At 42.3% G+C, this 25,504-nt stretch overlaps 2 protein-coding genes across 4 annotated transcripts; both read left to right on the top strand.

The window, feature by feature from the left end:
• The first annotated feature begins 96 nt into the window (after positions 1–96).
• On the top strand, positions 97–17,904 carry card11 (caspase recruitment domain family, member 11). Its single transcript, XM_084575221.1, has 25 exons — positions 97–300; positions 7,808–8,006; positions 8,199–8,336; positions 8,561–8,737; positions 9,340–9,488; positions 9,564–9,743; positions 9,860–10,006; positions 10,285–10,410; positions 10,484–10,678; positions 10,801–10,956; positions 11,277–11,346; positions 11,426–11,622; positions 11,800–11,906; positions 12,018–12,058; positions 12,187–12,310; positions 12,412–12,613; positions 12,863–12,989; positions 13,072–13,315; positions 13,605–13,689; positions 14,746–14,841; positions 14,986–15,103; positions 15,700–15,882; positions 16,659–16,780; positions 16,915–17,030; positions 17,323–17,904. Exons 2-25 carry the CDS (start codon positions 7,817–7,819, stop codon positions 17,525–17,527), a joined length of 3,495 nt encoding a protein of 1,164 aa, XP_084431347.1. The 5' UTR covers positions 97–300; positions 7,808–7,816; the 3' UTR covers positions 17,528–17,904.
• Positions 17,905–18,213: 309 nt separating this feature from the next.
• Positions 18,214–23,890, top strand: chst12a (carbohydrate (chondroitin 4) sulfotransferase 12a). 3 transcript variants are annotated; one of them, XM_084575220.1, is made up of 5 exons: positions 18,214–18,952; positions 19,096–19,678; positions 20,854–21,006; positions 21,167–21,346; positions 21,488–23,890. In XM_084575220.1, exons 2-5 carry the CDS (start codon positions 19,313–19,315, stop codon positions 22,034–22,036), a joined length of 1,248 nt encoding a protein of 415 aa, XP_084431346.1. In that variant the 5' UTR covers positions 18,214–18,952; positions 19,096–19,312; the 3' UTR covers positions 22,037–23,890. The 3 variants fall into 3 exon arrangements, with proteins under 3 accessions (XP_084431346.1, XP_084431344.1, XP_084431345.1); XM_084575219.1 differs by having other exon boundaries at positions 18,226–18,274; XM_084575218.1 differs by having other exon boundaries at positions 18,214–19,678.
• Positions 23,891–25,504: the final 1,614 nt, after the last annotated feature.

Below are 25,504 nucleotides of genomic sequence, written 5' to 3'. Positions count from 1 at the left end.
TCTCTCTTTCTTTCTCTCTCTCACCGTCTCTCTCACCCTCCCTCACCCCCCCCCCCCCCCCCAGTCTATCTTTCTGTCAGTGTCGGGCCACAGCTCCGTGGCCGTCGTCGTTGCGCTCTCTCGTTTCTTTCCTTCCTTTCTTTAAATCTCGTCTTTCTTCGGATGGAGATGATCCGTGTTTTCGGGGATTGTGTCACTTTAATCATCGATTGAAAGTAAACGAGGAACAGGAAATCATCAGAGTTTGTTTCGCTCAGACCGAGTTTGATTCCCGTCGACTCTGTCTTGATCTCATCTCCGGTAAGAACATGAACATGAACCATGTGTCTTTAGAAACGATCAACTGTGACGAGGAAACAGCCACAGAGTCACACAGGAAGATCATACGAGTCTAATTACAAACCTGATCATTACTTGGTTTAGATGGTTGGTTGGTTATTAGTTCGTTTAAATGATCAGTTATTAGTTTAAATGATCAGTTATTAGTTTAGATGATCAGTTATCAGTTTAAATGATCAGTTATTAATTTAAATGAACAGTTATTAGTTTAGATGATTAGTTATTAGTTTAGATGAACAGTTATTAGTTTAGATGATTAGTTATTAGTTTAGATGAACAGTTATTAGTTTAGATGATTAGTTATTAGTTTAGATGATTAGTTATTAGTTCGTTTAAATGATCAGTTATTAGTTTAAATGATCAGTTATTAATTTAAATGATTAGTTATTAGTTTAAATGATCAGTTTAAATGATCAGTTATTAGTTGAAATGATCACTTATTAGTTTAGATGAACAGTTATTAGTTTAGATGATTAGTTATTAGTTTAGATGAACAGTTATTAGTTTAAATGATTAGTTATTAGTTTAGATGAACAGTTATTAGTTTGGATGAACAGTTATTAGTTTAGATGATCAGTTATTAGTTTAAATGATCAGTTTAAATGATCAGTTATTAGTTGAAATGATCACTTATTAGTTTAGATGAACAGTTATTAGTTTAGATGATTAGTTATTAGTTTAGATGAACAGTTATTAGTTTAGATGATTAGTTATTAGTTTAGATGAACAGTTATTAGTTTAGATTATTAGTTATTAGTTTAGATGATCAGTTATTAGTTTAGATGAACAGTTATTAGTTTAGATGATTAGTTATTAGTTTAGATGAACAGTTATTAGTTTAGATTATTAGTTATTAGTTTAGATGAACAGTTATTAGTTTAGATGAACAGTTATTAGTTTAGATGATTAGTTATTAGTTTAGATATACATTTATTAGTTTAGATGAACAGTTATTAGTTTAAATGATTAGTTATTAGTTTAGATGATCAGTTATTTGTTTAGATGATTAGTTATTAGTTTAAATGATCAGTTATTAGTTTAGATGATCAGTTATTAGTTTAAATGATCAGTTATTAGTTTAGATGATTAGTTATTAGTTTAGATGATTAGTTATTAGTTTAAATGATCAGTTATTAGTTTAGATGAACAGTTGTTAGTTTAGATGGTTAGTTGTTAGTTTAGATGATTAGTTATTAGTTTAAATGATCAGTTATTAGTTTAGATGAACAGTTTATTGTTTATTGTTTAGTTGCGGATCCCCATTAGTTGACGCAGAAGCGGCAGACTAGTCTTCCTGGGGTCCAATTAAAAATCAGAACATACAAATGATAAATTATCAATCACATATTGTACATTCAAATACAGTAAGAATAGCAGTGACATCAGATTACAGATAAAAACACAAAATGCAATACAGTGAGTGCCAAGTCAGAGTCCAGAGTTCATAATTAACAGGTATAAAAATAGGATTTAATTAGCCTATTGAATTCTTTCTTTCCAGTTACAACACGAATTTGCAAAGGGAGTGAATTCCATAAAGACATGGATCTATAAAAGGCTGTTTTCTTCATTGCATTCGTTCTACCGTATGGTAGTAAAACTCGTCCTGCTATTGCAGATCTAGTACCATATGAATAAGCATCAGAGCAGAAACTCTAGGAAGCTCTAGGAACATGAGTGGAAATTACATTTTTAAGTTATTAGTTTAAATGATCAGTTATTAGTTTAGATGGTTAGTTGTTAGTTTAGATGATTAGTTATTAGTTTAAATGATTAGTTATTAGTTTAAATGATTCGTTATTAGTTTAGATGGTTAGTTATTAGTTTTGATGGTTAGTTATTAGTTTAGATGGTTAGTTATTAGCTTGGACAGACCAAGGTTATCATATAGGTAGCTTTATCGTATAGGTAGTTCATGGTATTAATTGTTAGTAGTTAAGAGCTGCTGGTTAGAGACCTTAGAGCTGCTGGTACTGGAGGGTTATTGGAGCTGAAAGTCTGTCATCAGAGTCTCAGGGATTCTCAGGATGACCAGGATTCCTCAGCAGGTGCAGGAAACAATGGACTCAGTGAGAACACAGTGGCTTGATTCATGTATTCATCTGCTTCTTCATTCATTAAATGTCATTATGTGATGAATGGCAGCAGCATATGCAGCTAGAAAAAAAAATAGATTTTGTTCCTGTTGTAAACTAATTCAGCCTCTGTAAGTCAGAGTTTTATTCTGTGTGTAATATTATAAATATAAGATGGTTCTTTGCAGAGATCACCAGACTTTATATAAAAACCTTCAGAGAACCTCCATCCACCGTGACTTTATTTCCTCGGTTTCTACAGAGTTCAAACTTGATGTTTCTGTGTGGACAACTCAACTTTCCTGGTGCTCTGTTGACCTCAGCCAATCATATTACTGCATCACTTACTGATCTCATACATATGGTCATGGTCAACACAGACATTGCCGCTTAAAAGTATTGCACCCCTCAGAATTTTCCACATCATCAGAATCATTTGAAACATCAGTGGCTTTTCACAGGTCCTGAAAGTAGACAAAGAGAAGCCTGAAATGTTATACTAAACATTCATCTTGTTCTTCTTTAACCGTTCTTTTGTAGAACCACTTGTGTTCTTGGGCTCGTTGTCTTGCTGCATGACCCAGTTTCTCTTCACATTCAGCTCATGGACAGATGTCCTGACATTTTCTTTTAGAGTTCACTGGTAGAATTCACAATTCATTGGTCCATCAATGAGGACAAGCCGTCCTGGTCCAGATGCAGCAGAACAGGCCCAAACCAGGACATTAGCACCCCCATGTTTGATGGAGGGATGAGGTTCTGATGCTGGAATGATGCAGTGTTGTTTCATCTCATTTAAACCAAACTATTCTACTTTGGTCTCATCTGTCCACTAAACATTGTCCCAATAGTCTTCTGTCTTGTCCACATGATGTTTAGAAATGTTCTTTTTGGAGAGCAGTGTCTTTGTCCATCACACCATGGTTGTTCAGTGGATTCATCAACATTAACATTAGCCAATGAGAGAGAGGCCTTTAGCTGCTTAGAAGTTCCCCCATTGCCATCATACACTTCCACAAACATGTGAAGATCAGACTGAGACAAATCCCTGATTTATTTAAACTAAACCAGGAACTGAACCACACCTGAGTCTCATTACATTGATGGAAACACTTCTGAACACATGGACTCTGATTTAATCCTAGAGGAGCACCTCTCTGATATGTAATATTGGCTCTTTTTGATGACTAAACAAACAACACACTAATATAATATTGTGTGTTTGTGTGTATTATGTGTTTCATGAGTTTGACTGGGTTTTCTTTGCCCACTTTCAGGGCTTGTCATCCTCAGATGTTTTGAATAATTTTCATGACGAAATGTAGAAAATTCTAAAGGACGCAAATACTTCTTAACCACACTATATTTATAATTGTCGGTATTTCACACATCAACATACTGACAGTCAGTAATTCTACATGCAACTTTGTGGTAGATGTCTCCTGACAAAAAGGTTACAAACCATAAAGTGTTTAAAACTCTGAACTTGCCGCAACAGCTTTAACTCTTTGAAAGGGCCGGGGCTCAGAACAAGGACCATCCCGGTTACACAGTCTTAAATAATAACATAGACTGATGCACTGATAGAAGGTGACGTCATTCAGATGATTTTAGATGATAAAGGCTTCGGTAGAGTTAACCCTAACTCTTGGTGCTTACAGAAGGAAGTAGGACATAATTAAAAAAACGTAAAAAATCTCTAAAACCTCCCAGTTAAATTCACTTGGCATGTGGCACTGACAGAGTTGTGTTATGTTTTAAACATGGAGTCCGACCATTTTAGTTGTGATCATACTGAACACTATGTGTTTAACAAGTGAAAGGGTTAGGGAAGAGTCTTGTATGTCGGTTGTAGGCTATCCTCTCCTCAATGAATATGCCGCATCACATATAACAACTCAAACATTTGGTGAAACTAAAGACATAACACAAACATTTGTAGGACAGTAATATGTGTATTTGTTTTCTATCCGAAATAATTAGATGTGTAAGAGGCCTGAGGGTGCAACAAGGTGGTGGTAAACTGTGCGGAGCAGGGTCAAATTAATAAGGAAAATCAGAATTAGCAAGAAGGTTCAGAATACAGTTGCTGTCTTTGTCTGTTTGAAATTAGTGGAAAAAGGAAAATGAAGGTTTAGTTTAAAGACACATAGACACAGATCTGCAAAGGACAATCACCTCCCCTGACCACAGGCGCATAAATAAGAGAGGAAGAGAGGATGACTGAGAAGACTAAAAGAAAAAAAGAGGAAGAGAGCTGCTACTCACATCTGGTCTGAAAAGGAGGAAGCAAGGAAGAGCTTTCTCGGTAATGAACTCCAAAATAAGAGAAGAGAGAAGAGGAAACATGCATGTGGCTACTGAACTGACGCTGTGTGTGTGTGTGTGTGGTTTTATCATCTGTAGTGGAAATGACTGTGACAGTTCATGCTCTAAATACAAATAATAGCTTCAAGCTGACGTTTCTGCTGGGTTTGAATTGTAGCATTGATTACTACTACTACTACTAATAATAATAATAATAATAATAATACATAAGTAAATAAATAATTCCCGAGACGGGCTGAAGTTCAGCTGTGAAATGTATTCGCCCAGAGTTTGACCACTTCATTTCTGTACTCTGAGTCTGAGTCAGTTCAGATGAGAGGATGAAGTGTGAGGGTGATTGTGTGTTTACATCAGACCTCCTTGATTTGCCTAACTGTTGGCTGCACATCACAAAGCAGGATTGTAAGATAACACCCACCAACCAGACAGCATGCAAATGTGTGTGTGTGTGTGAGTGTGTGTGTGTGTGTAGGTGTGCGGGTGTGTGTGTGTTTGTGTTCCCAGGAGAGGAATTTTACAGCAGGCCCCTGGTGGGATGGTCTCTGACCATACAATCAGAAACATGATCTCCACCAACATGATCTCCACCAACATGATCTCCAACAGTATGATCTCCACCAACATGATCTCCAACAACATGACTTCCAACAACATGATCTCCAACAACATGACTTCCAACAACATGATCTCCAAAGCATGATCTCCACCAACATGATCTCCAACAACATGATCTCCAAAGCATGACTTCCAACAGCTTGATCTCCAACAACATGAGCTCCACCAACATGATCTCCAACAACATGACTTCCGACAGTATGATCTACACCAACATGACCTCCAACAGCAGGATCTCCAACAACATGATCTCCAACAACATGACCTCCAACAGCAGGATCTCCAACAACATGACTTCCGACAGTATGATCTACACCAACATGACCTCCAACAGCAGGATCTCCAACAACATGACTTCCGACAGTATGACCTACACCAACATGACCTCCAACAGCAGGATCTCCAACAACATGATCTCCAACAACATGATCTCCAACAACATGACCTTCAACAGCTTGATCTCCAACAACATGAGCTCCACCAACATGATCTCCAACAACATGACTTCCGACAGTATGATCTACACCAACATGACCTCCAACAGCAGGATCTCCAACAACATGATCTCCAACAACATGACCTCCAACAGCAGGATCTCCAACAACATGACTTCCGACAGTATGATCTACACCAACATGACCTCCAACAGCAGGATCTCCAACAACATGACTTCCGACAGTATGACCTACACCAACATGACCTCCAACAGCAGGATCTCCAACAACATGATCTCCAACAACATGACCTTCAACAGCAGGATCTCCAACAACATGACTTCCGACAGTATGATCTACACCAACATGACCTCCAACAACATGAGCTCCACCAACATGATCTCCAACAACATGACTTCCGACAGTATGATCTACACCAACATGATCTCCAACAACATGAGCTCCACCAACATGATCTCCAACAACATGACTTCCGACAGTATGATCTACACCAACATGACCTCCAACAGCAGGATCTCCAACAACATGATCTCCAACAACATGACCTCCAACAGCAGGATCTCCAACAACATGATCTCCAACAACATGATCTCCAACAGCATGAGTTCCAACAACATGATCTCCAACAACATGATCTCCAACAACATGATCTCCAACAGCATGACTTCCAACAACATGATCTCCAGCAACATGACCTCCAACAGTATGTCCACTAACAGCATGACCTTCAGCAACATGACTTCTAACAGGCCCCTGGCGGGAATGTCTCTGACCATACAATTAGAAAGAGACTTACAGATTTCATGAGGAGGGCCTGAGGGATCCACATCCTCTAGGGGGCCCCAACCATGCCCAATCTCATGGGACAAGGGTCTGCAGGCAGCTCCTGAAAGACAAAGGAGTTTAAAGTTGCTGCAATAACATTTCAGATTAAATGGACCAGCTGGTTGCATCATTATTTTACTTAGACTTATAGGGATTGTACGGTTGTATGACAACGAATGAATGACTGAAGATCAATGAATGACTTGGAGATCTTACCTCTGGAGCCCTCTACTCTTTTCTGACAAAGTCTGGCAAAAGAGTTTAGTTATTTTATGAATTAATTCAGGGAGCTGAGTAGAAGGTCAGGCTGGTGGTTACATCATCATTATGGTGCTACTTTTATCAATTTACATGTTTTTTATTTGAAACAGAAACAGTTGGTTTTGATCAGCAGGTATTTTGTATATGTTTGTTAATATCAGAACAGAAGTTTAAAAAAGGACAGTGTGTCAGAAGAGAGTGCTGCTGTATGTTTACTTCACTTCTTAATGCAGACAGTCATTTGTTATTTCCAGAGAGCAACTATTACTGTTGGTCTCAATGTGAAACATATAATGCAGGCTACATCCAGTATGTTAGCTTAGCATAAGTCAGAAACATTTTATAGCATGTAGTGGGAGTTAAATAATAATAATGTATTGTTGCACATTAACGTAAACAGATCATAGCTTCATCAAGCGAAACACAGTAAACACATGTGGATCAAATATTGTTTTATGAATTGTCCGGAAAATGTTAAAAGTCGGTATACTTGTGATAATAGAGGCAAAGTTGTGAGAACGCTCAGTCAGTCATTAATGTCTCTGACAGCGTGGATGTGTCCTAAATTTGATGGCAGTCCATTAAATATTTCAGTGTAGACCAAAGTATATTTGAAAATGTAATATGTAGTTTTACTGACAGCTGACAGTGAACTAAGACAAGTTTATCATGGGGAGTGTCTGAACCCAAAATAAACATCCTCCTTGTTCCTCTTTTTCATTCACCATTTTGTACCAACGCCTGACTGTTACACAGAAGAAGTCTTTCATATAATATCAGGAGGTTGTTACATATAAAAAATGACATGTGCCATGTGAGTAAGAAGCTTTGTCACAGTGAGAGACAAACACGTGTATTAATAAATCGCACTGCATTGCTAATAACCCTCGTTTGTTTGGCTGATCTCAGGGTATAAAGATGGAGAATGGGACCTCTGAGGATGTGGACGCGCTATGGGAGAAGGTAGAGTGCAAACGCTACGACTTGTGTCGCAACATCTACCCAGCAAAGCTCACTCCGTACCTTCGTCAGTGCAAAGCCCTGGATGAACAGGATGAGGATGAGATTCTCAACTCCATGCTGTTGGTCTCAAAAGCAAACCGCACAAGTAAGTAGAAAGATATCTTGCAGTAGAAAGATGTGTCTGTGTGTGTTGATCTGTAGAGTCCATGCTGCAGGTCATAAACCAATGATTGGTTTGATTATCTGTTAAAATGTGATGCTCAACACAACCCATGAACAGCAGGAGCTTTGCCTTTTGTGTGTCAACCTTAAAGTGTGTTAATCAACCCTCTGCCAGGCCGCCTACTCGACATCCTCCACACTAAAGGAGAGCGAGGGTATGTAGTGTTTCTGGAAAGTCTGGAGTTTTACTACCCTGAGTTGTACAAACTGGTCACAGGGAAGGAACCAACGCGACGATTCTCCACCATCGTAGGTGAGAGGAACATGTGTACATGCATCAACATTCACGTAGTAGTAGCCTATTGGTGGCAAGAAATCCAACACATTTAATGTTTTATTCTGTTTAAGAGTTTTCAACAAACTATGTGATGACAGATGAAGATTTGTACAAATTAACCTAAAGTACAATCCTATGACATTATACAGAGAAGATGCAGTGTTACGCAGCACATAATAAAATCTATTTCTTCACTGCAGTGGAGGAGGGTCATGAAGGTCTGACCCAGTTTCTGATGAACGAAGTAGTGAAGCTACAGCAGCAGTCCAAAGTCAAGACCCTCCAGCAGGTTGAGCTCAGCAAGAAGAACTGCACACTGGAAGTCGAGCAAAAGAAGTTACAGCTGGCCAACCAGGAGCTTCAGGCCTTCCAACAAAGTAAAGATGCATCTTATTATTTTAGACATTTCCCTCTATCCATGTCTCTCCTCTGACTTTTATTCACAAGTAAATGCTTCAAAACTAGCGATAGGTGGTAAATAGCCTTCCACCATGCCCTGAAACTGGTATTTCTGTACTTCGCTTGGTGCCCCACAATTGAGTTTAATAAGGATATGTTACTATCACATTGTCTGCCAAAGCCCACAAATGAAAGTAGGACGCTGTGGTCTTTGTTGTCATGTCATGTGACCATGCAGCCAACACATCAAACACATTCAATGCATAAAACCAATGCTAAAAATAATGTGAGAACACTGTTCAGCAGCACAAACAAGGAAGTTAGTGCAGTTAGGACGTAAATGTTATTAATAATACTATGGGCCCAGTCACAGTTATCTATGTTGATACTGATGCTATTATTATTTTAGCTGTTGGTGGTTGTACTTCCTCCATCTTTTCTCCAGGTCGAGTGTGAAAACATTCAATTTTGAGCCAAGTCTGAACTTCAGGAAATAACTTCAGTTGATTTAGTGTCCAAAAATATATATAGTACAGCAAACAATAAAGTTTTAATCTTTGAATTGTGCTCGATTTCCAAGGATACAATAAGCTGAGAGAAGAGAGAAACTCTTACAGTGATGAGCTGCTGAGAGTAAAGGATGAAAACTACAAACTGGCCATGAGGTACGCCACCTTGAGTGAGGAAAAGAACATGGCTGTAATGAGGAGTCGAGACCTGCAGCTGGAGGTATGAACCTTTATCTGGATCATTCCTGCTCCACAGCTGATTGGTCTCTGATCCTGTGTCCTCTCTGTCGTCTAGATTGATCAGCTGAAACACAGACTGAACAAAGTGGAAGAGGAGTGTAAGATGGAGAGAAGGCAGAGTCTGAAACTGAAGAATGACATCGAGAATCGACCAAAGAGAGAACAGATCTTTGAGCTGGAGAGAGAGAACGAGATGCTCAAGATCAAACTACAGGAGCTACAGTCTATCATACAAGTATGAACAGATCAATAGATCAATAGATAGATAGATAGATAGATAGATAGATAGATCGATAGATAGATATCATCCATTTCACTTTCCTAACAGTGTGTTCTGTTTCCGTTGTGCAGCCGGGTCCTTTACCTGATTCAGATAAGGCCATCCTTGACATTTTAGAGCATGACAGACAGGAAGCTCTAGAAGACAGACAGGATCTGGTCAACCGCCTCTACAACCTGCATGAAGAAGTCCGACAAGCAGAGGAACTACGAGACAAGGTTACAAGTACACACACTAAAATAAACATGCACACAACCAAGTACAACAACATGGTCTTGTGGGTGTATATTTGTGAGGGTGTGTTAATGTGAATCAGAGTGGGGCTGGGAACAACAAAGGTTTTCTACAACACACCCTAGAAACATAAGCCCATGGGATTCCATCTCTGGCTTCCTTCTACAAACTGGTCTGTCCTCTTACCTTCTCTGTGTTTCTCTTGTCTTTGTCTGGTGAACTGGAAATAACTCTACCAGTGTTTGGTCTGTTGTGTGTGCAGTACTTGGAGGAGAAGGAGGACCTGGAGTTGAAGTGCTCCACACTGCAGAAGGACTGTGAGATGTATCGCAACCGCATGGACACCATCACCATACAGCTGGAGGAGGTGGAGAAGGAGAGGGACCAGGTAACCACAGAGACAGATAGAGATGTGTTTTCCGTTGTGTTTGATAATCCTTCACATTTTGACTTCATTCCAGGCGTTTCGAGCCAGAGACGAGGCCCAGCACCAGTTCTCCCAGAGTCTCATTGACAAAGACAAATATCGCAAGCAGATCAGAGAGCTGGAGGAGAAGAGTGATGAACTCCACATTGAGATTGTTCGCAAAGAAGCCAAGCTCGTCACCCTGGAGTCTCGCCTACGACGAATGTCCAAAGACATCGTCCTGGACCAGGTGAGACGCAGTGGACACCGTTACTCATGTTGTGTCTCTTAAACATTCGGCCACCACTGGTTTTGTTTGCTCTAATGCCTGATTTTGAATATTTGATAAATTTATGTCCTCTTTTTTTATAGAGTCTACCGAGGGACATTCCAGCAACAATCGTCTCTCAGGGGGAGGAGTTTAAACCTGTGCAGGGTCAATCAGAATGGTCCAGTGATGAGTCACCTGAGGACAAGTTCTCATGTGACGAGCCTCGACTCAGACGCAGACCCAACCTGAAAGCAGGGGTTTGCAGACCACTACTCACTTTATAGATATGAGGGAACAGCCAGGGTCCACATTTATTAACTACTACAGCTCTAACTTTTACTCTAATGTTGAACAACAACAAAAATAATAGTGTGACAGTTTAAAAACAGATATGGAATTAATTGTATATTTTTTCATACAAATACATAAAATATATAGTAAAAGGCAAATACAGCCAATATGGTAAAATAACTAAATAATATGACTGGCTATTGTAGTTAGAGTTAAAATTTGGTCCTGTGTTGTATAGTTGCTGAACATAAGTTAATGTCCTCAACTGATATGTTTTATACTTTAGAACCGAGCTAAGTCTCCAGTCGGCCTACTCAGAGACCTTCAGGTCAACTCAGAGTGCAGTCCTCTCGCAGGTAACACTGTCATGTTTTCCACATTTTATTCTGCTGTAACTTCCCTTTGTGTTTTACCACATTTCTCTTCATGTTCCAGCTTCAGGTCCAGTCAATGGAGAATTCCTGCACATTCAGATTCCAAACACCAATGGCAGCAGTTACTCACTCCCTCCATCTCCCAGCTTCCCAATGTCTCCCACATATCATCCCTCTTCTGTTCCAGTGCTGCCCTTGTCTCCAACCCCCTCGTCCCAGCTGTTCTCAGGTGTAGAGCAGTCCAACAGACCAAATATGGTGAGACGGATTTTTTATAAGTCAAACTACTACTCTGCTCTGTGTATGGTAAAAGATTATTTAAAGGGCTGTTTCCATGCTTCTAGTCATCTTAGAGCAGACTAATCATATCTGCAGTATTTTGCTTGCCGAGTCTGTGACAACATCTTCGGTTGTGTTCATTTTTAAAATCTCCAGCTGCGTTACCGTAACGACAGCATCCTGTCCACCCTCCCTGAGCCTCCAGAGAAAGCATCACTTTACCGCAGAGAGAGGGAGAAGGAACATGACTTCCAGCCCCGCAGGTAACTAATTGAAGTCAAGTCCCACCAAAGTTATCTGTTTAGGAATCTGAGACACTTTCTATTTAATTTTCTGACTGAAGTCTAAATAATTTGGCATTTTGTCTATTTTAGCCTCTCGGACTTTGACAGTGACAACATGGAAACAGAGTTTGGTAATGTACATTTATGCATTGCCAAATAATAATAATAATGATAGTATTTTTAGTATTTGTCTTGTATCTGCCAGTGTTATGAATCACTATTTCACTGTTAAAAATATACATAATATATCTTCCCTTAGAGGATGAAGTGCAACGTGGTCCTCCATCCGTACACTCCTCTTCCTCGTCCCATCAGTCAGAAGGGATGGATACTTATGACCTAGATCAAGTCAACAATATCTTTAGGAAACTCTCTCTGGAGAGGTAGAGTCCAGCCACTTCTGTCACCACGCACACAAGAATAACTACAGCTTCAGATTACTTAACATTTGTGTGAGAGTGAATTTGTGTATTTCTCTGTGCAGGCCGTTCCGTCCGTCTCTGTCCTCCTTCTCCAGAATCAGCTCCTCCTTAAAGCCGGTGCAGGAGCTGTCGTTGCTTGGTGACAATCTGCTGAAGGATGTCACTCTGGTTGGAGGAAACGAGAGCGGGATTTTCATCTCGTCTGTCCAGCCGGGCTCCATTGCAGAGAAAGCGGGGCTACGAGAAGGCCACCACCTGCTGTTGGTAAGTATTCATTCACTGTCTGCTGTAAGAGTTACAACCAGTGGCTGTACCAACATGCATCGATACTTCTCGAAGAATATGAAACAGATACAGATAAAATATGCATTTTCACCTCAATGATCATTTTTATTTTTAGATGCCTCTTAGTTTTTTAGTCTTTGTTAGCACTTAATCACTTAATTTGAGGGACTATTTGCAAAAGAGCTATAATTTTCTTTTAATCATCTGTTTCTGTGACTGTCTGACCAGCTGGAGGGCTCCATTCGTGGGGAAACCCAAAGTATTTCATTAGATACCAGTACTCAGGAAGAAGCCCACTGGACGTTGCAGCACTGTTCTGGACTGGTCAGGCTACACTATCGAGCCAACCACGACTGTAAGTGTTGCCTGACTGGACTGTTAGTTTAACATGGATATACTGTTATATACTGTATACATGAATTCATATTGCCCTCCAGCTTACCGACGTCTCCAGAGAGACCTGGAGGATGGGACAGTAGCGTCTGGCGACTCATTCTACATACGGGTCAATCTCAACATCTCCGGACAATCAGACAGCTGCTCCTTGACGGTGCGCTGTGATGAGGTGGTGCATGTGCTGGACACCAGGCACCAGGGCCGCTGTGAGTGGATGTGCGCCCGAGTGGACCCCTACACTGGTTCTGACCTGGTGGAGCGTGGCACTATACCCAGCAACTCAAGGTACGGCGAGTTTGTTTTAAACTAAAATCACTGACGCAGCAGATGAAAGCTTCAAGTAATCTTAACCCTGTGTTTCCATGTCCTGTTTAAATGAAATAACTGGTTAACTGGTCTACTGTTCTCTCCTACATACAGACAAATCTCCCCACTAACACTGTGGAAAACACATTCTGGGCACATTTTCATATCAGAGATCCACAACCTTCATGAAGAAATGAGATTACATTTGTTACTGTGTCTAAAACATGCGTGTAATTTAATAAACATATGTGTGTTTGTTCAAATACAGAGCCCAGCAGCTGCTCCTGGTAAAGATTCAGAAGTTAGTGTGCAGAGGAGGGAAAGATGAAAGTGAATACCTCCGCAACAACCGGGTAAGAAACGTTTTGAATCTGTCTTTTAGCAAATACACAACATAAAGCAAAACTGATTAAATATATTAGTATGAGATGATAACTTCAGATGATCAATATGACAACACAAATCATTGGTGGTGGCACTGTTATCGTTACTTAAACCAAAGCTTGAGGCTAGTTTGAAAGTTTCCGAGGTCACTAATGAATGATTGTTGGGATGGATTCACAACTTTTAAGAGTAGACTTTGTGGTCGTGTCATCAGATCTGCGTCAGTATGTCTCGGACACTCAGGTTAAGAGAGGTGCAGAGCTGTCAGCTGATCACCACCTGGTAGTGAGCTGGATTAGGTGGCGGGGAAGACTGGTGGTCAGACCTAACAAACCCAAACGTGTAGTGAGGGTGAACTGGGAACGACCAGTGGAGGCCCCTGGTCGCAAGAGCTTCAATTCCCACCTCTGGAAGAGCTTCTCATGCATCCTGGGAGAGGCTGGGGACATGGAATCCAAGTGGGCCATGTTCATATCCTCCATTGCAGAAGTGGCTGGTGGGAGCTGTGACCAGAAGGTTGTTGGTGCCTGCCATAGCAGCAAGCTTTGAACCCGCTGCTGGACACCAGTGGTGGGGGAAGCCATCAAGCTGAAGAAGAAGGCCTTTCAGTCGGGGTTGGCCCAGGGGACTCCGGAAGCAGCAGGCAGGTACCAGGAGGCCAGAAGGGCTGAAGTTTGTGCGGTCTCAGAAGCAAAAACTCAGGTGTGGGAGGTGTTCTGAGAGGCTATGGAGAAGGACTTTCGGTTGGCCTCTAAGAAGTTTTGGCAAACCGTACGGCGACTCAGGAAGGGAAGGCGGGGCTTAGCCCAGATTGTGTTGAGTCTGGGAGGAGAACTGCTGACCCGGACTGGGGATTTCGTTAGGCGGTGGAAAGAACACTTTTCTCCTGAACTCTACCACCATGCCCTCTAATTCATTCATTCATTCATTCGTTCGTTTATCTTCTGTAACCTATCCCACCTGCCTGTATATTTCAGAAAAGTCAGTGATTCACCAGTTTAACTTGTGTATACTTGTCTGTCTAGAACAACTTGCAGCCAGAAGAAGCAAGTCCATCTCCTGATCCTAAAGCCAGTCCACGCTTGTCTAGGGCCAGCATCTTCCTCACTCAGATACTCCAGGTAATAAAATCTGTCTGCTCAGTGCTGGAGCTCACAGACAACATTATCAACCATCTATCACATCATTTATTTGATGCTCAATTTAAAAGCTGTATTAAAATCACTTCAGTGACATGATTCTCTTTTGTCTGATTTGAATTGTAGTTTGTCAGCAGGGTGGATATCAAATACAAGAGAATGAACAGCAATGAACGCGTGAGGATCATCAACTCAAGCAGCTCAACACTTCCACGACAAGGCCTGGAAATGCTGAGGCCAGAAGGTGAGTACAAAGTGATGGAAACAGAAAAAAAAACATACTGAACATCACTGAAAGCAGTAGATCATAGAAAAGTAAAGACCTGAGTGTTAAGTTTGACACAGACTCAGAGGAAAGTTCAAAAGGTTTACGGTAGCCGGCTGACAGAGCAGATCAGGGTGATCAGGTCTTAAAGGTGGACACACAGGAGGACCATTGGGACTAGCCCACTGGGGGGGGGGGGGGGGGGCTTCATATACTGCAGAGGTGATGATTAAGTGAAGTCCAGGTGAGATAGCCACGCCCACAGGTAGACAAACACCAACACATCCACCCCCAACAGCCGAGAGAGACAATGGCAAGAAGCTGAAAGGAAGAATTAGAGTCTTGGAAAGAGCTGAAGGAGTGGATGTGAGTTAAGATGAAAGCAGTTCACTGAATAACAATAATAATAGTGTCAGCCAGTGAATAGCCATAAGAGTAAAAATAAAAGGTGTAAAAGAGCATGAAAGTGATGACAGAAATAAGGGTTTTAATAATGAGCGTGTATACTTTAGTATAATTAGTATGAGGAGCCAGACTGTGTGGCCTGGTTAATAACCCGTCCTCTCTGTAAACAGACGCCTCTGACCCAGACAGTGAACTGAGCAGGAGTTTGAGCCTGGTTCCCTACAGTCCCGTCACACCTCAGCGAACCTCGAGAAGAAGACCAGTCCTGTTCACTCCTACCGCCTTATCCAAAACCATCATCCAGAAAATACTCAACATGGGGGGAGCCATGGACTTCAACATCTGTAAACCAGGTCGGTGTATGAGGAGGCTCCCAATGTTTTCACAAGGAACTTCCACCTGGCATTATCCTGCTGTGTTCACTGGGTTCACATGAATGAAAGATAGAAGAGGAGGATAACGGAGAGAACAGGAAGCTACTGTTAGGATTCAGGTCAGGTATTGTACTGCACTGTCATGTCGATGTAAAGGAATGTAACCAGAGAGACAGGATGGAAGATGTCCAACCTGATAAACTGATGATGATGAAAATGACACAGAGGACGAAGGACTCATCAATCTAGCAGGAGAAATGGAGCTTAGTTTCCGCTGTGACGTAACCACCTGTAAGGCGGGGTTTTATCCTACAGAGGTGAAGATTAAATGAAGTCCAGTTGAGACTACCAACAGTCAGTGTGTTTTGTTAGCGGCAGCTCTGCCAAGTTTCAACTGTCGCCCAGAATAGACAAACCAAACTGGTTTTCACAGTGAGAATGTAGATCCTACAGGCGGGACCTTTAAATCAGCGGGCTTACCATAACGTGAGTCAACTCCTCTTTGGTTAAATGTCAGATTGTTGTTAAGACTATGAATCCGTAGAGAATGAACTCATCAAAGACAAACCAGCAGCAGAGCGAGGCGACTTGAACATCTGGTATCTTAATAGACTGTGTGATGTCTCCCTGGAGTCAAAACCTCACAGTTTCTGTTCCTTGTCAATCTTTAACAATAGAGCACAGTTTTACTTGTGTAACTTTTATATTATGATCATTGACAGAAAGTTTTTTTTCCGTTTCATTTTGATGTGTAGACACGTTGTCCAAAGAAGAGTTTCATCTGAAGCAGAATGTGGAGCCCTTCATTCACTACAAAGAAAAACAAGCCACCTTTGACTGCATCACCAGAGAAAACATAGAGGCTGTCGCTTCCAAGGTCGGTTTTTATATCATATTTTACATGACATGGGTCCACCTGTATTCCTCCAAAAATAGTTTGTAAGTGTAAAGGAATGGTTGGATTATTTATTCAAATTATTTTTAAGAATATAAAATCTGCCTGTTCCTCAGGGTAAACACTGTCTGCTGGAAGCTGAGCTGAGCTGTGTCAAAGATCTTCTGAGGAGAGAAATCTACCCGATCATCATCTACATCAAGATCTGTGACAAAAACGTCAAGAAGTTACGGTAGGCGTAGAAATCCTCTTCCTCTGTCACAGATTCACCCAGTGAGTCATTATTTATATGAGCTCCAAGAACAAGAACCTTTACAGATGAAAGGTGAGAGTCAAAAACATGTTCAGTGCATCTAGTCTGAGTTGTGGTTGTCAATGTGGATTGTACCTTAGTCATCCACTCAGTAATCTCTCTGAGAACTGGTTGCAGAGCGTCTACAGGATCTTGACAGTCATACTAGCTTCATGACTTTACCACATTCATCGCCTCAGTGCGGCTTCCTTCCTGTTTCCTGTCCACACAGGAAGTTGCCTCTGCGTGTGGAGTCGGAGGAGGAGTTTGTCAGGTTGTGTCGGGCTAAAGAGAAGGAGCTGGAGGGCATCCCCTGTCTCTATGCCACCCTGGAGCCGGAGGCCTGGGCAGGGACGGAGGACCTCATCAAAGTCATCAAAGACCGGATCCTGGAGGAGCAAAAGAAGACGATCTGGGTGGAGCAGGACCTCTTGTAGAGAATGAAAACACAATAACCAACCCTGTACATGAAACCTTTGTATTTATGATCAAATATTAAAGATTTAAATAAACAGACTATACATTAACAAAACCTGTGACTTTGAATAAGAAAGATGACCTAAATGAAAGCATGAAGAATAAAATGGGCTGCATCATACTGCCCTCTAGTGGCTGAACTGTGAACAGCCTGAACATCAGGAGTCAGGTGTTGGTGTTTCTCAGGTGAAGAGGACATCAGACTTTCAGGTTATTATCAGCTCGCTGCTGCAGAGGAGGACGAAGAGGAGGAATAGAAAGAAAGGGAGGATGAAGAGGAGGAATAGAAAGAAAGGGAGGAGGAGGAGGAGGAATAGAAAGAAAGAGGAGGAATAGAAAGAAAGGGAGGACGAAGAGGAGGAATAGAAAGAAAGGGAGGATGAAGAGGAGGAATAGAAAGAAAGGGAGGAGGAAGAGGAGGAATAGAAAGAAAGGGAGGAGGAAGAGGAGGAATAGAAAGAAAGGGAGGAGGAGGAGCAATAGGAATAGGAGGAGGAAGAAGATATGTCCATAAATCATCCCAGAGCAGAGCAAGCTGAGCTGGACTTGACCCAAAAACACTGGTTTATTTATTTATTTATTTATTTATGAGCTCACGTTGCAGAACCCCCATCTCTGAAATCTCGCGATGATCCGCGTGATCTCACTCCATCTCCAAGGAAGAATCTCAGCTGACGCGGCACTGGAAGCGTTTGGCACAAAATGAGGTGAGAAGGTGTTTGTTTCCTTGTTTCTTTGGGCTGTGGAGGAAATCTGGACAAACATGTCGACTCTCTCTGCGACGACAACGCTTCACATGTACGCTGATGCGGCCACAGCGGGTGGAGGCTCGGTAGGAGCTCGGTAGGATGTCGGTTAGGAGCTCGGATGTCGGTTAGGAGCTCGGCGGTTCTGTGTCCGTCTCTTCCCGGTGAAGAACAGCTCGTTCCCTCCGCTCCTCTGAGACTTATCAGCTGTTTAGTCGATCGAGCAGTAGAAGTGATTGACAGCTTCTCTGATGGATCGTATTGATTGGTCTAATGTGACATTATTGATAATATTAACGTTGTTATATTATTATTATTATGTTATTATATTATTTTGTTCATTTAATGGTGGATCTTAATGGATTAAGATTGGATGTAAAACCAGGAACTAACTTTTTTTAGGGTCAGGGTCAGAGGTCAGACTTGGGTGTTTGGTGACTGTGTGACAGACATCGGGTCAAAGTTGAGCAGAGACGAAGAGGAGGAGGAAGATTGTTGATGGTTTAACTCTGAGTCTGGATGAAGAACAACGACGAATCAACCCCGAACCTACATCAGCTTCAATCGATGAGAGTTTGTGAGGAGGACGTCATTTCATGTCCAGAAACGTAGAGGATCAGGATCAGGATCAGGATCAGGGTTAGTCAGGGTCAGACACAACCAGGGTCACGGTTTATTCACAAGAATCTTTCTCAGTTTCATCTGTTTTCTGTTTTGTTTTTTTCCTAAATCTTCTTTGTTTCCTCTCTGACTATGTGATGATGCTGTTCCTTTGTCTTCAGGAGCTGCTGCTAAGAGTTCAGCATCATGATAAACTTCATCCCCTTTTCCGTCACCATGGTGAGACAGAGCTGCTGGACCTTGACTCTGTTGCCATGGTGACCCTGTAGTACCAACCCATACCTAGAGTGCGTTGCCGTGGTGTCCACATAAAGAGACCCAGATGCCATGGTGCTGTCTGTAGACGGCCTGTGATCCGTTAGCGTAGCGACCCACACCATGGGAACGTCCAGGATGTTCCGTGTCTTTATCGTCCTCGGCTCCGTCTTCATGATTCTTCTGATCATCATCTACTGGGACGACGTTGGTGCCTCTCATCTCTACTTCCACACTCCCGTCTCTCCTGGCCCCAAAGTCCCTCATCCCCCTCCCCAGCAGAAACCTCAGACCTCCCAAAGCCCGTCTTTCTTGTCCGATATCGATGCCTTTGTTAACCAGTTCTTAGAACCAGGAACTGGTGACCCCACCGACCCCGCTCCACCCGATTCTAGCAACCAATCAGAGAAAGCTGAAGAACGGTACATACCACGGAGGGAGTGGAAGATCCACCTGACACCGGTGGCAGCAGAGCTCCGGGAGAGACAGGTCACTATAAATATTATAATTATGAGTAGAAATATTTAATGGAAGGAAGAGAACAGTGGCATGAATGATGGTGATGGTGCTTCACTTGTTTAAAAGATACTTCAACAGAACAGAGACATGTTCCACAAGTCCTGCAACTGTTGTCACATGTAGAACAGATATCAGTGTTAGAAGGGGTATCGGTGGTAGAAGGGGTAGAAGGGGTAGAAGGGGTACTGGTGGTAGAAGGGGTAGAAGGGGTACTGGTGGTAGAAGGCGTAGAAGGGGTAGAAGGGGTATCGGTGGTAGAAGGGGTAGAAGGGGTATTGGTGGTAGAAGGGGTAGAAGGGGTAGAAGGGGTAGAAGGGGTACTGGTGGTAGAAGGGGTAGAAGGGGTATCGTTGGTAGAAGGGGTTGAAGGGGTAGAAGGGGTAGAAGGGGTATTGGTGGTAGAAGGGGTAGAAGGGGTATCGGTGGTAGAAGGGGTTGAAGGGGTAGAAGGGGTAGAAGGGGTATTGGTGGTAGAAGGGGTAGAAGGGGTATCGGTGGTAGAAGGGGTTGAAGGGGTAGAAGGGGTATTGGTGGTAGAAGGGGTAGAAGGGGTATTGGTGGTAGAAGGGGTAGAAGGGGTATTGGTGGTTGAAGGGGTAGAAGGGGTACTGGTGGTAGAAGGGGTAGAAGGGGTATCGTTGGTAGAAGGGGTTGAAGGGGTAGAAGGGGTAGAAGGGGTATTGGTGGTAGAAGGGGTAGAAGGGGTATCGGTGGTAGAAGGGGTTGAAGGGGTAGAAGGGGTATTGGTGGTAGAAGGGGTAGAAGGGGTATTGGTGGTAGAAGGGGTAGAAGGGGTAGAAGGGGTATTGGTGGTTGAAGGGGTAGAAGGGGTAGAAGGGGTATTGGTGGTAGAAGGGGTAGAAGGGGTATTGGTGGTAGAAGGGGTAGAAGGGGTATTGGTGGTTGAAGGGGTAGAAGGGGTAGAAGGGGTAGACAGCAGCCGTAACTCTGATTCAAATAATGTTTAAACCTCTTTGACAGATTTGAGCTTTAAATCCTGTAAAGGATATTTAACATCTGTCCGAGTACGAGACCTCAGTCAGAACAGAGCAGACGTTGAGGAATGAATGAATGTTTTCAGTGCTATGAATACATTAAAGAGCTGTATGATGTGTGGAGCTAATGATTCATTGTCCTCATGAAAGGAGCTGAGGAGGCGTTTACTGCAGGACATGTGCAGCAATGACAGCGTGGTGTTTCCCGGTAAAAACCGTTCATTTGACGACATTCCCAACAAGGAACTGGATCACCTCATCGTAGACGACAGACATGGGATCATCTACTGCTATGTTCCCAAGGTATGTGAATACTGTGTGTAGACTTTTGGACGTCGCCATGGGGACAGGCAGGTCTCTGGTAGTCATGGAGCCATTTACCACGGATGGGACGTGTCTGGTGGGGGTGTCATTCTTTTCTGTACAGTTCATGGTGACAATATTCACTGTCCTACTTCCTCAGGTAGCGTGCAGTAACTGGAAGCGCCTTATGATCGTTCTCAGTGAGAGTCTGCTGCAGGATGGTGCCCCCCAGAGAGACCCCCTGTCCATCCCCAGGGACCTGGTCCACAACAGCAGCATGCACTTTACCTTCAATAAGTTCTGGAAGCGTTATGGGAAGTTTGCAAGGCACCTTATGAAGGTCTGTGCAAGTATCACACTTTACTGTACTCTGCATGTTTTAATGAGTATTTGTTAAATGTTTCTGTCTGGTGATGAATCCTTTACTTCAGTCGCTTCAACGCATTTTAAATGTTAACCGTTTTTTAATTCATTTTTGAAGGTGAAGCTGAAGAAGTACACCAAGTTCCTTTTTGTGCGTGACCCTTTTGTGCGTCTCATCTCCGCCTACCGGAATAAATTTGAGCTGCGTAATGAGGACTTCTACCGGCGCTTTGCACAGGTCATGCTGCGTCGATACGCCAACCAGCCGACACCTCCCGCCTCTGTGGATGAGGCGTTCAGGGTGGGGATCCATCCCTCCTTCTCCCACTTCATCCAGTACCTTCTGGACCCTCAGACAGAGAAGGACATGCCCTTTAATGAGCACTGGAGACAAGTCTATCGACTCTGTCATCCATGCCAAATTCAGTACGACTTTGTCGGCCACTTGGAGACAGCGGAGGAGGATGCTGAGCACCTGCTACGACAGCTGCGAGTGGACAATGTGGTGGAGTTTCCCACCTCCCACAGGAACCTTACAGCCAGCACCTGGGTGTCCGATTGGTTCAGCACAGTTCCTGTTGAAGCACGGAGGGAATTGTTCAAACTATATGAACCTGATTTCAGACTTTTTGGCTACGAGAGACCAGAGTCGATCTTCAATGAGTGACACATCCCTCATGTGTTCTCCAGACTCGTCTATGAACTGAAAGTATTTTATAACGGACTTTTAAATGAATGGAAGCACACTGACGAGAAGAAGCCATCACTGATTTCCTTTATCAAGTCACAAAGAAAGCAGGAAGCACACGAGACAAAGATGAGGATGTTCAGCGTAGACCTCAACTCCAGGACTCTGACGTCGGCCACTAGTGTCTAACTGAAGATCTCTGATGTGACACAGAAAGGAAGCATGAAACCATCGTTGTTGTTGTTCTAACACAATTTGTCACTAGTTTTAAATGTAGTTGTATTAGTGTGCTAGCTGCCAGCTAATTTATTTTACATTGTGCAGTGTTTATGTACAGCATGGAAGAGATGTTTATGATGAAAATATTAATGACAGCTGTCAACAGCTGGAACAGCTTGAGTTTTTATACCTCAAACACACAGATGAGGAAATCAGCGTCTTTAGACCTGGAATGTGGAGAAGTCCTTAAAGTTTTATTGACAGAATTTATTCAGACAACATTTGTACTGTTCTATTTGACAAGTTTAAACCATGACTCGCTTAGAGAAGCACAGCAGACTGGATCTGTCTCAACTCGTCATAGACATAAAACTGGACTTTCAGCATTCCTTTGATTTGTGCCTCTGGGTTCTTAAAGGGAGCTTCTTTTTTCTTGTTGCCATCAGCATTTGATCCTTTGTGTTCTCATTACTGAACTGCATGGTGTAACCCTGGAGACTGCATCAGTGCTGCTGTTTCCTGTTTAAATATGATGAACCTGAAGCCAACAAAGTGTTTGAGTATAAAGGCTGCTGCTGCGTCGTTTCACAGATTTAAACTGTTCTAGACAAAGCTACAGTCAGAATTTAAAGAGTCAGGATTCATTTCATCTGAGCTGATTTAAAGGGGACAGTGGGAAGAGACGCTAGTGCCTTTGGTTGCAGACGTTTACAAAGCAAAAAGTATTTTTGTAGAAGGACGTGCTTTTTACTGAAATGACAGTGGGGGACGTTATGAGTCCACGACACCGTATATTTGATAAATGTTGTATTATTTGGGATGAGTTGTGACCGTTGTGATTTTTGATGTTGTTTTGTTCAGTGTCATAAGATGTAAACCCAGTCAATGCCTTTTAGTTTGTGTTGTTTAACTGTGTGTCATCAGATCACAACAGGTCTGTGGTGAAGGCATTAACCTGTTCTCCTCCTTTACCTGTTTACCAGTGTTTGTACTGAGAGCTTTATTTTTTATCTTTTTTATTCATGTCCTTGGTTGTGTTTTGTTATGTGACCGTCCAGTTTCACCGTCTGTTAACATCCAGACTAAAAGATGGAATCATTTTCTAAGGCAAACAGAAACTTTATTTATTGGCTAAAATAAAAAACATGAGCAAACAAAGCTTTTTGAAATGAGTACATCAATCTTTAAGAGTTGATGGGCCTCTGGTGTCAGTCTGGTTTTCTGTCTTCAGTGACCCAACATCACAGCAACCAAATCCAGTCCTCTGTGGCATCCTCTAAGGGTCACTGTTAGCATGCATGAGGAGCAGGTATTATTATCATCATCATCATCATCATCAGTCCACCAGATGAGAGACTACAGTCTGTACTACTCTGAGATTCTAATAACTAGTTCAATGACTAACAAGGATTTCATGATTATATTCTTCCAAAGCTGGACTGAGTGCCCACTCTCAATCCAAAGTCACATAATGGCTAGACAACACTTTAATATAAATTTAAAAATAAATCAACCTGACTCCATCAGTAGCCACAAACCAAAAGGACCACCACCAGAGGAGAAACCTTAATAAAATGGTCACATCCTCAAATTCAGTGCCGATAACACAAGCCACATAACAGGGGAGGAAAGTCTCCCCCATAATGATCAACTAATGTCCCAGCACCTTCACCCACCTAATGACATCAAGAGATCCACCTAATGCCACAACACCAGTCACATGAAGAACCCAACAAATCCTAAGGAGTCCAAACACCCTGTCCCAGCACCCACCACTTTACAATCACAGCAGTCTCCCTGGTACCTGCCTAACATAAACCTAAATACACTGCCTAGCCAAAAAAAGTCAACACCAAAAAAAAGGGCCCCCGCCCCTCTACTATCTGGTTGGACCTCCTTTGTCTTTGATTACAGCACATTCTCTGTATCATTGTTTCTATAATCGTCTCCAATGTCTCCAGATTTATTTCCATCCAGTGTTTCATTCATTCTCCACCAAGATCTTGTATTGATGATGGAGAGTCTGACCACTGCACAAAGCCTTCTCCAGCACATCCCAAAGATTCTCAATGGGGTTCAGGTCTGGACTCTGTGGTGGCCAATCCATGTGTGAACATGATGTCTAATGCTCCCTGAACCACTCTTTCACAATCTGAGCCCCATGAATCCTGGCATTGTCATCTTGGAATATGATCCATTGATGGAATAACCTGGTCATTCAGTATATTCAGGTAGTCAGCTGACCTCATAATGTTGCTGAACCTAGACCTGAGCAACTGCAGCAACCCCAGATCATAGCACTGCCCCCACAGGCTTGTACAGTAGACACTAGGCATGATGGGTGCATCACTTCATCTGCCTCTCTTCTTACCCTGATGCTTCTCCACTATCCTTCCAGTTTTTAATAATGCCTTGGACAGTTCTTAACCCAGTTTTAGTAGTTTCTACAATCTCCTTAGATGTTTTCTCTGCTTGATGCATGCCAATGATTTGACCCTTCTCAAACAGACGACCACAGGATGTGTCTTTAGACATGGTTGTTGAAGAAATGAGAAGCTACTCATTGCATCAGTTGGGCTTAAATAACTTGTTGTCAGCTGAAAGATAATCACCCATGCAGTAATTATCCAATAGGAGGCTCCTACCTGTTTATTAGTTAAATCCACATGGAGACTTGGCCAGGCTGTGTATCTTCCGGCTTTAAAAGCTGAAAATCAATAAACCCCAACCACATGGCTGAGGTCCAGACAAGCTTTCCCCCGCCAGAGAAACATTTCTCCACCCAGGATTACTCCCAAAACAACAAATGAGTGAACTGAAGGAAGGCTGAGTTACTAACCAGGGAGACTAAAGAATCACCAAGACTGAACATTACGGTCACTTCCACTTATTTAAGAATAAAACTGTGAACTTCAATTCAAAATATTCCATTAATGTTACAATAAAGTGGATTTATTTCTTTTTTTTTAAAAAAAGAAAAGGTGAGACACGGCGCATCTCCTTCAGCCTCTTTCAAACATTTATTCTCCCCTCCACAGGTGTGGCTGATTGGACTCATTAAACCCAGGAAACAGGTGCAGAGGGGTCTACATCTTGGAGAAACTGGAGCATTATCTCTCTTAACCTTTAACCAGAAACTCAAAACAACCTGTGAGAGAATTGTAAAAACAGTTTTTAGCACCACATATAAAACAGCTAACATAAACCATCCCTTCTTTTCATTCTGAC

Source organism: Chelon labrosus (assembly GCF_963514085.1).
Source record: "Chelon labrosus genome assembly, contig: SCAFFOLD_90, whole genome shotgun sequence".
Lineage (NCBI taxonomy): Eukaryota > Metazoa > Chordata > Actinopteri > Mugiliformes > Mugilidae > Chelon > Chelon labrosus.
The sequence above is the reverse complement of the archived record's forward strand: the minus strand, read 5'-3'. Positions and strand labels throughout refer to the sequence as shown.

Bases quoted from the DNA above. Each gene is read 5' to 3' on its own strand.
- card11 (XM_084575221.1), top strand. From the start codon at position 7,817: ATGGAGAATGGGACCTCTGAGGATGTGGACGCGCTATGGGAGAAGGTA. The intron at 10,007-10,284 runs GTTACAAGTACA...TTGTGTGTGCAG, and splicing joins CAGAGGAACTACGAGACAAG to TACTTGGAGGAGAAGGAGGA. The intron at 12,990-13,071 runs GTAAGTGTTGCC...ATTGCCCTCCAG, and splicing joins CTATCGAGCCAACCACGACT to CTTACCGACGTCTCCAGAGA.
- chst12a (XM_084575220.1), top strand. From the start codon at position 19,313: ATGGGAACGTCCAGGATGTTCCGTGTCTTTATCGTCCTCGGCTCCGTC. The intron at 19,679-20,853 runs GTCACTATAAAT...TCCTCATGAAAG, and splicing joins CAGAGCTCCGGGAGAGACAG to GAGCTGAGGAGGCGTTTACT. The intron at 21,347-21,487 runs GTCTGTGCAAGT...TCATTTTTGAAG, and splicing joins TTGCAAGGCACCTTATGAAG to GTGAAGCTGAAGAAGTACAC.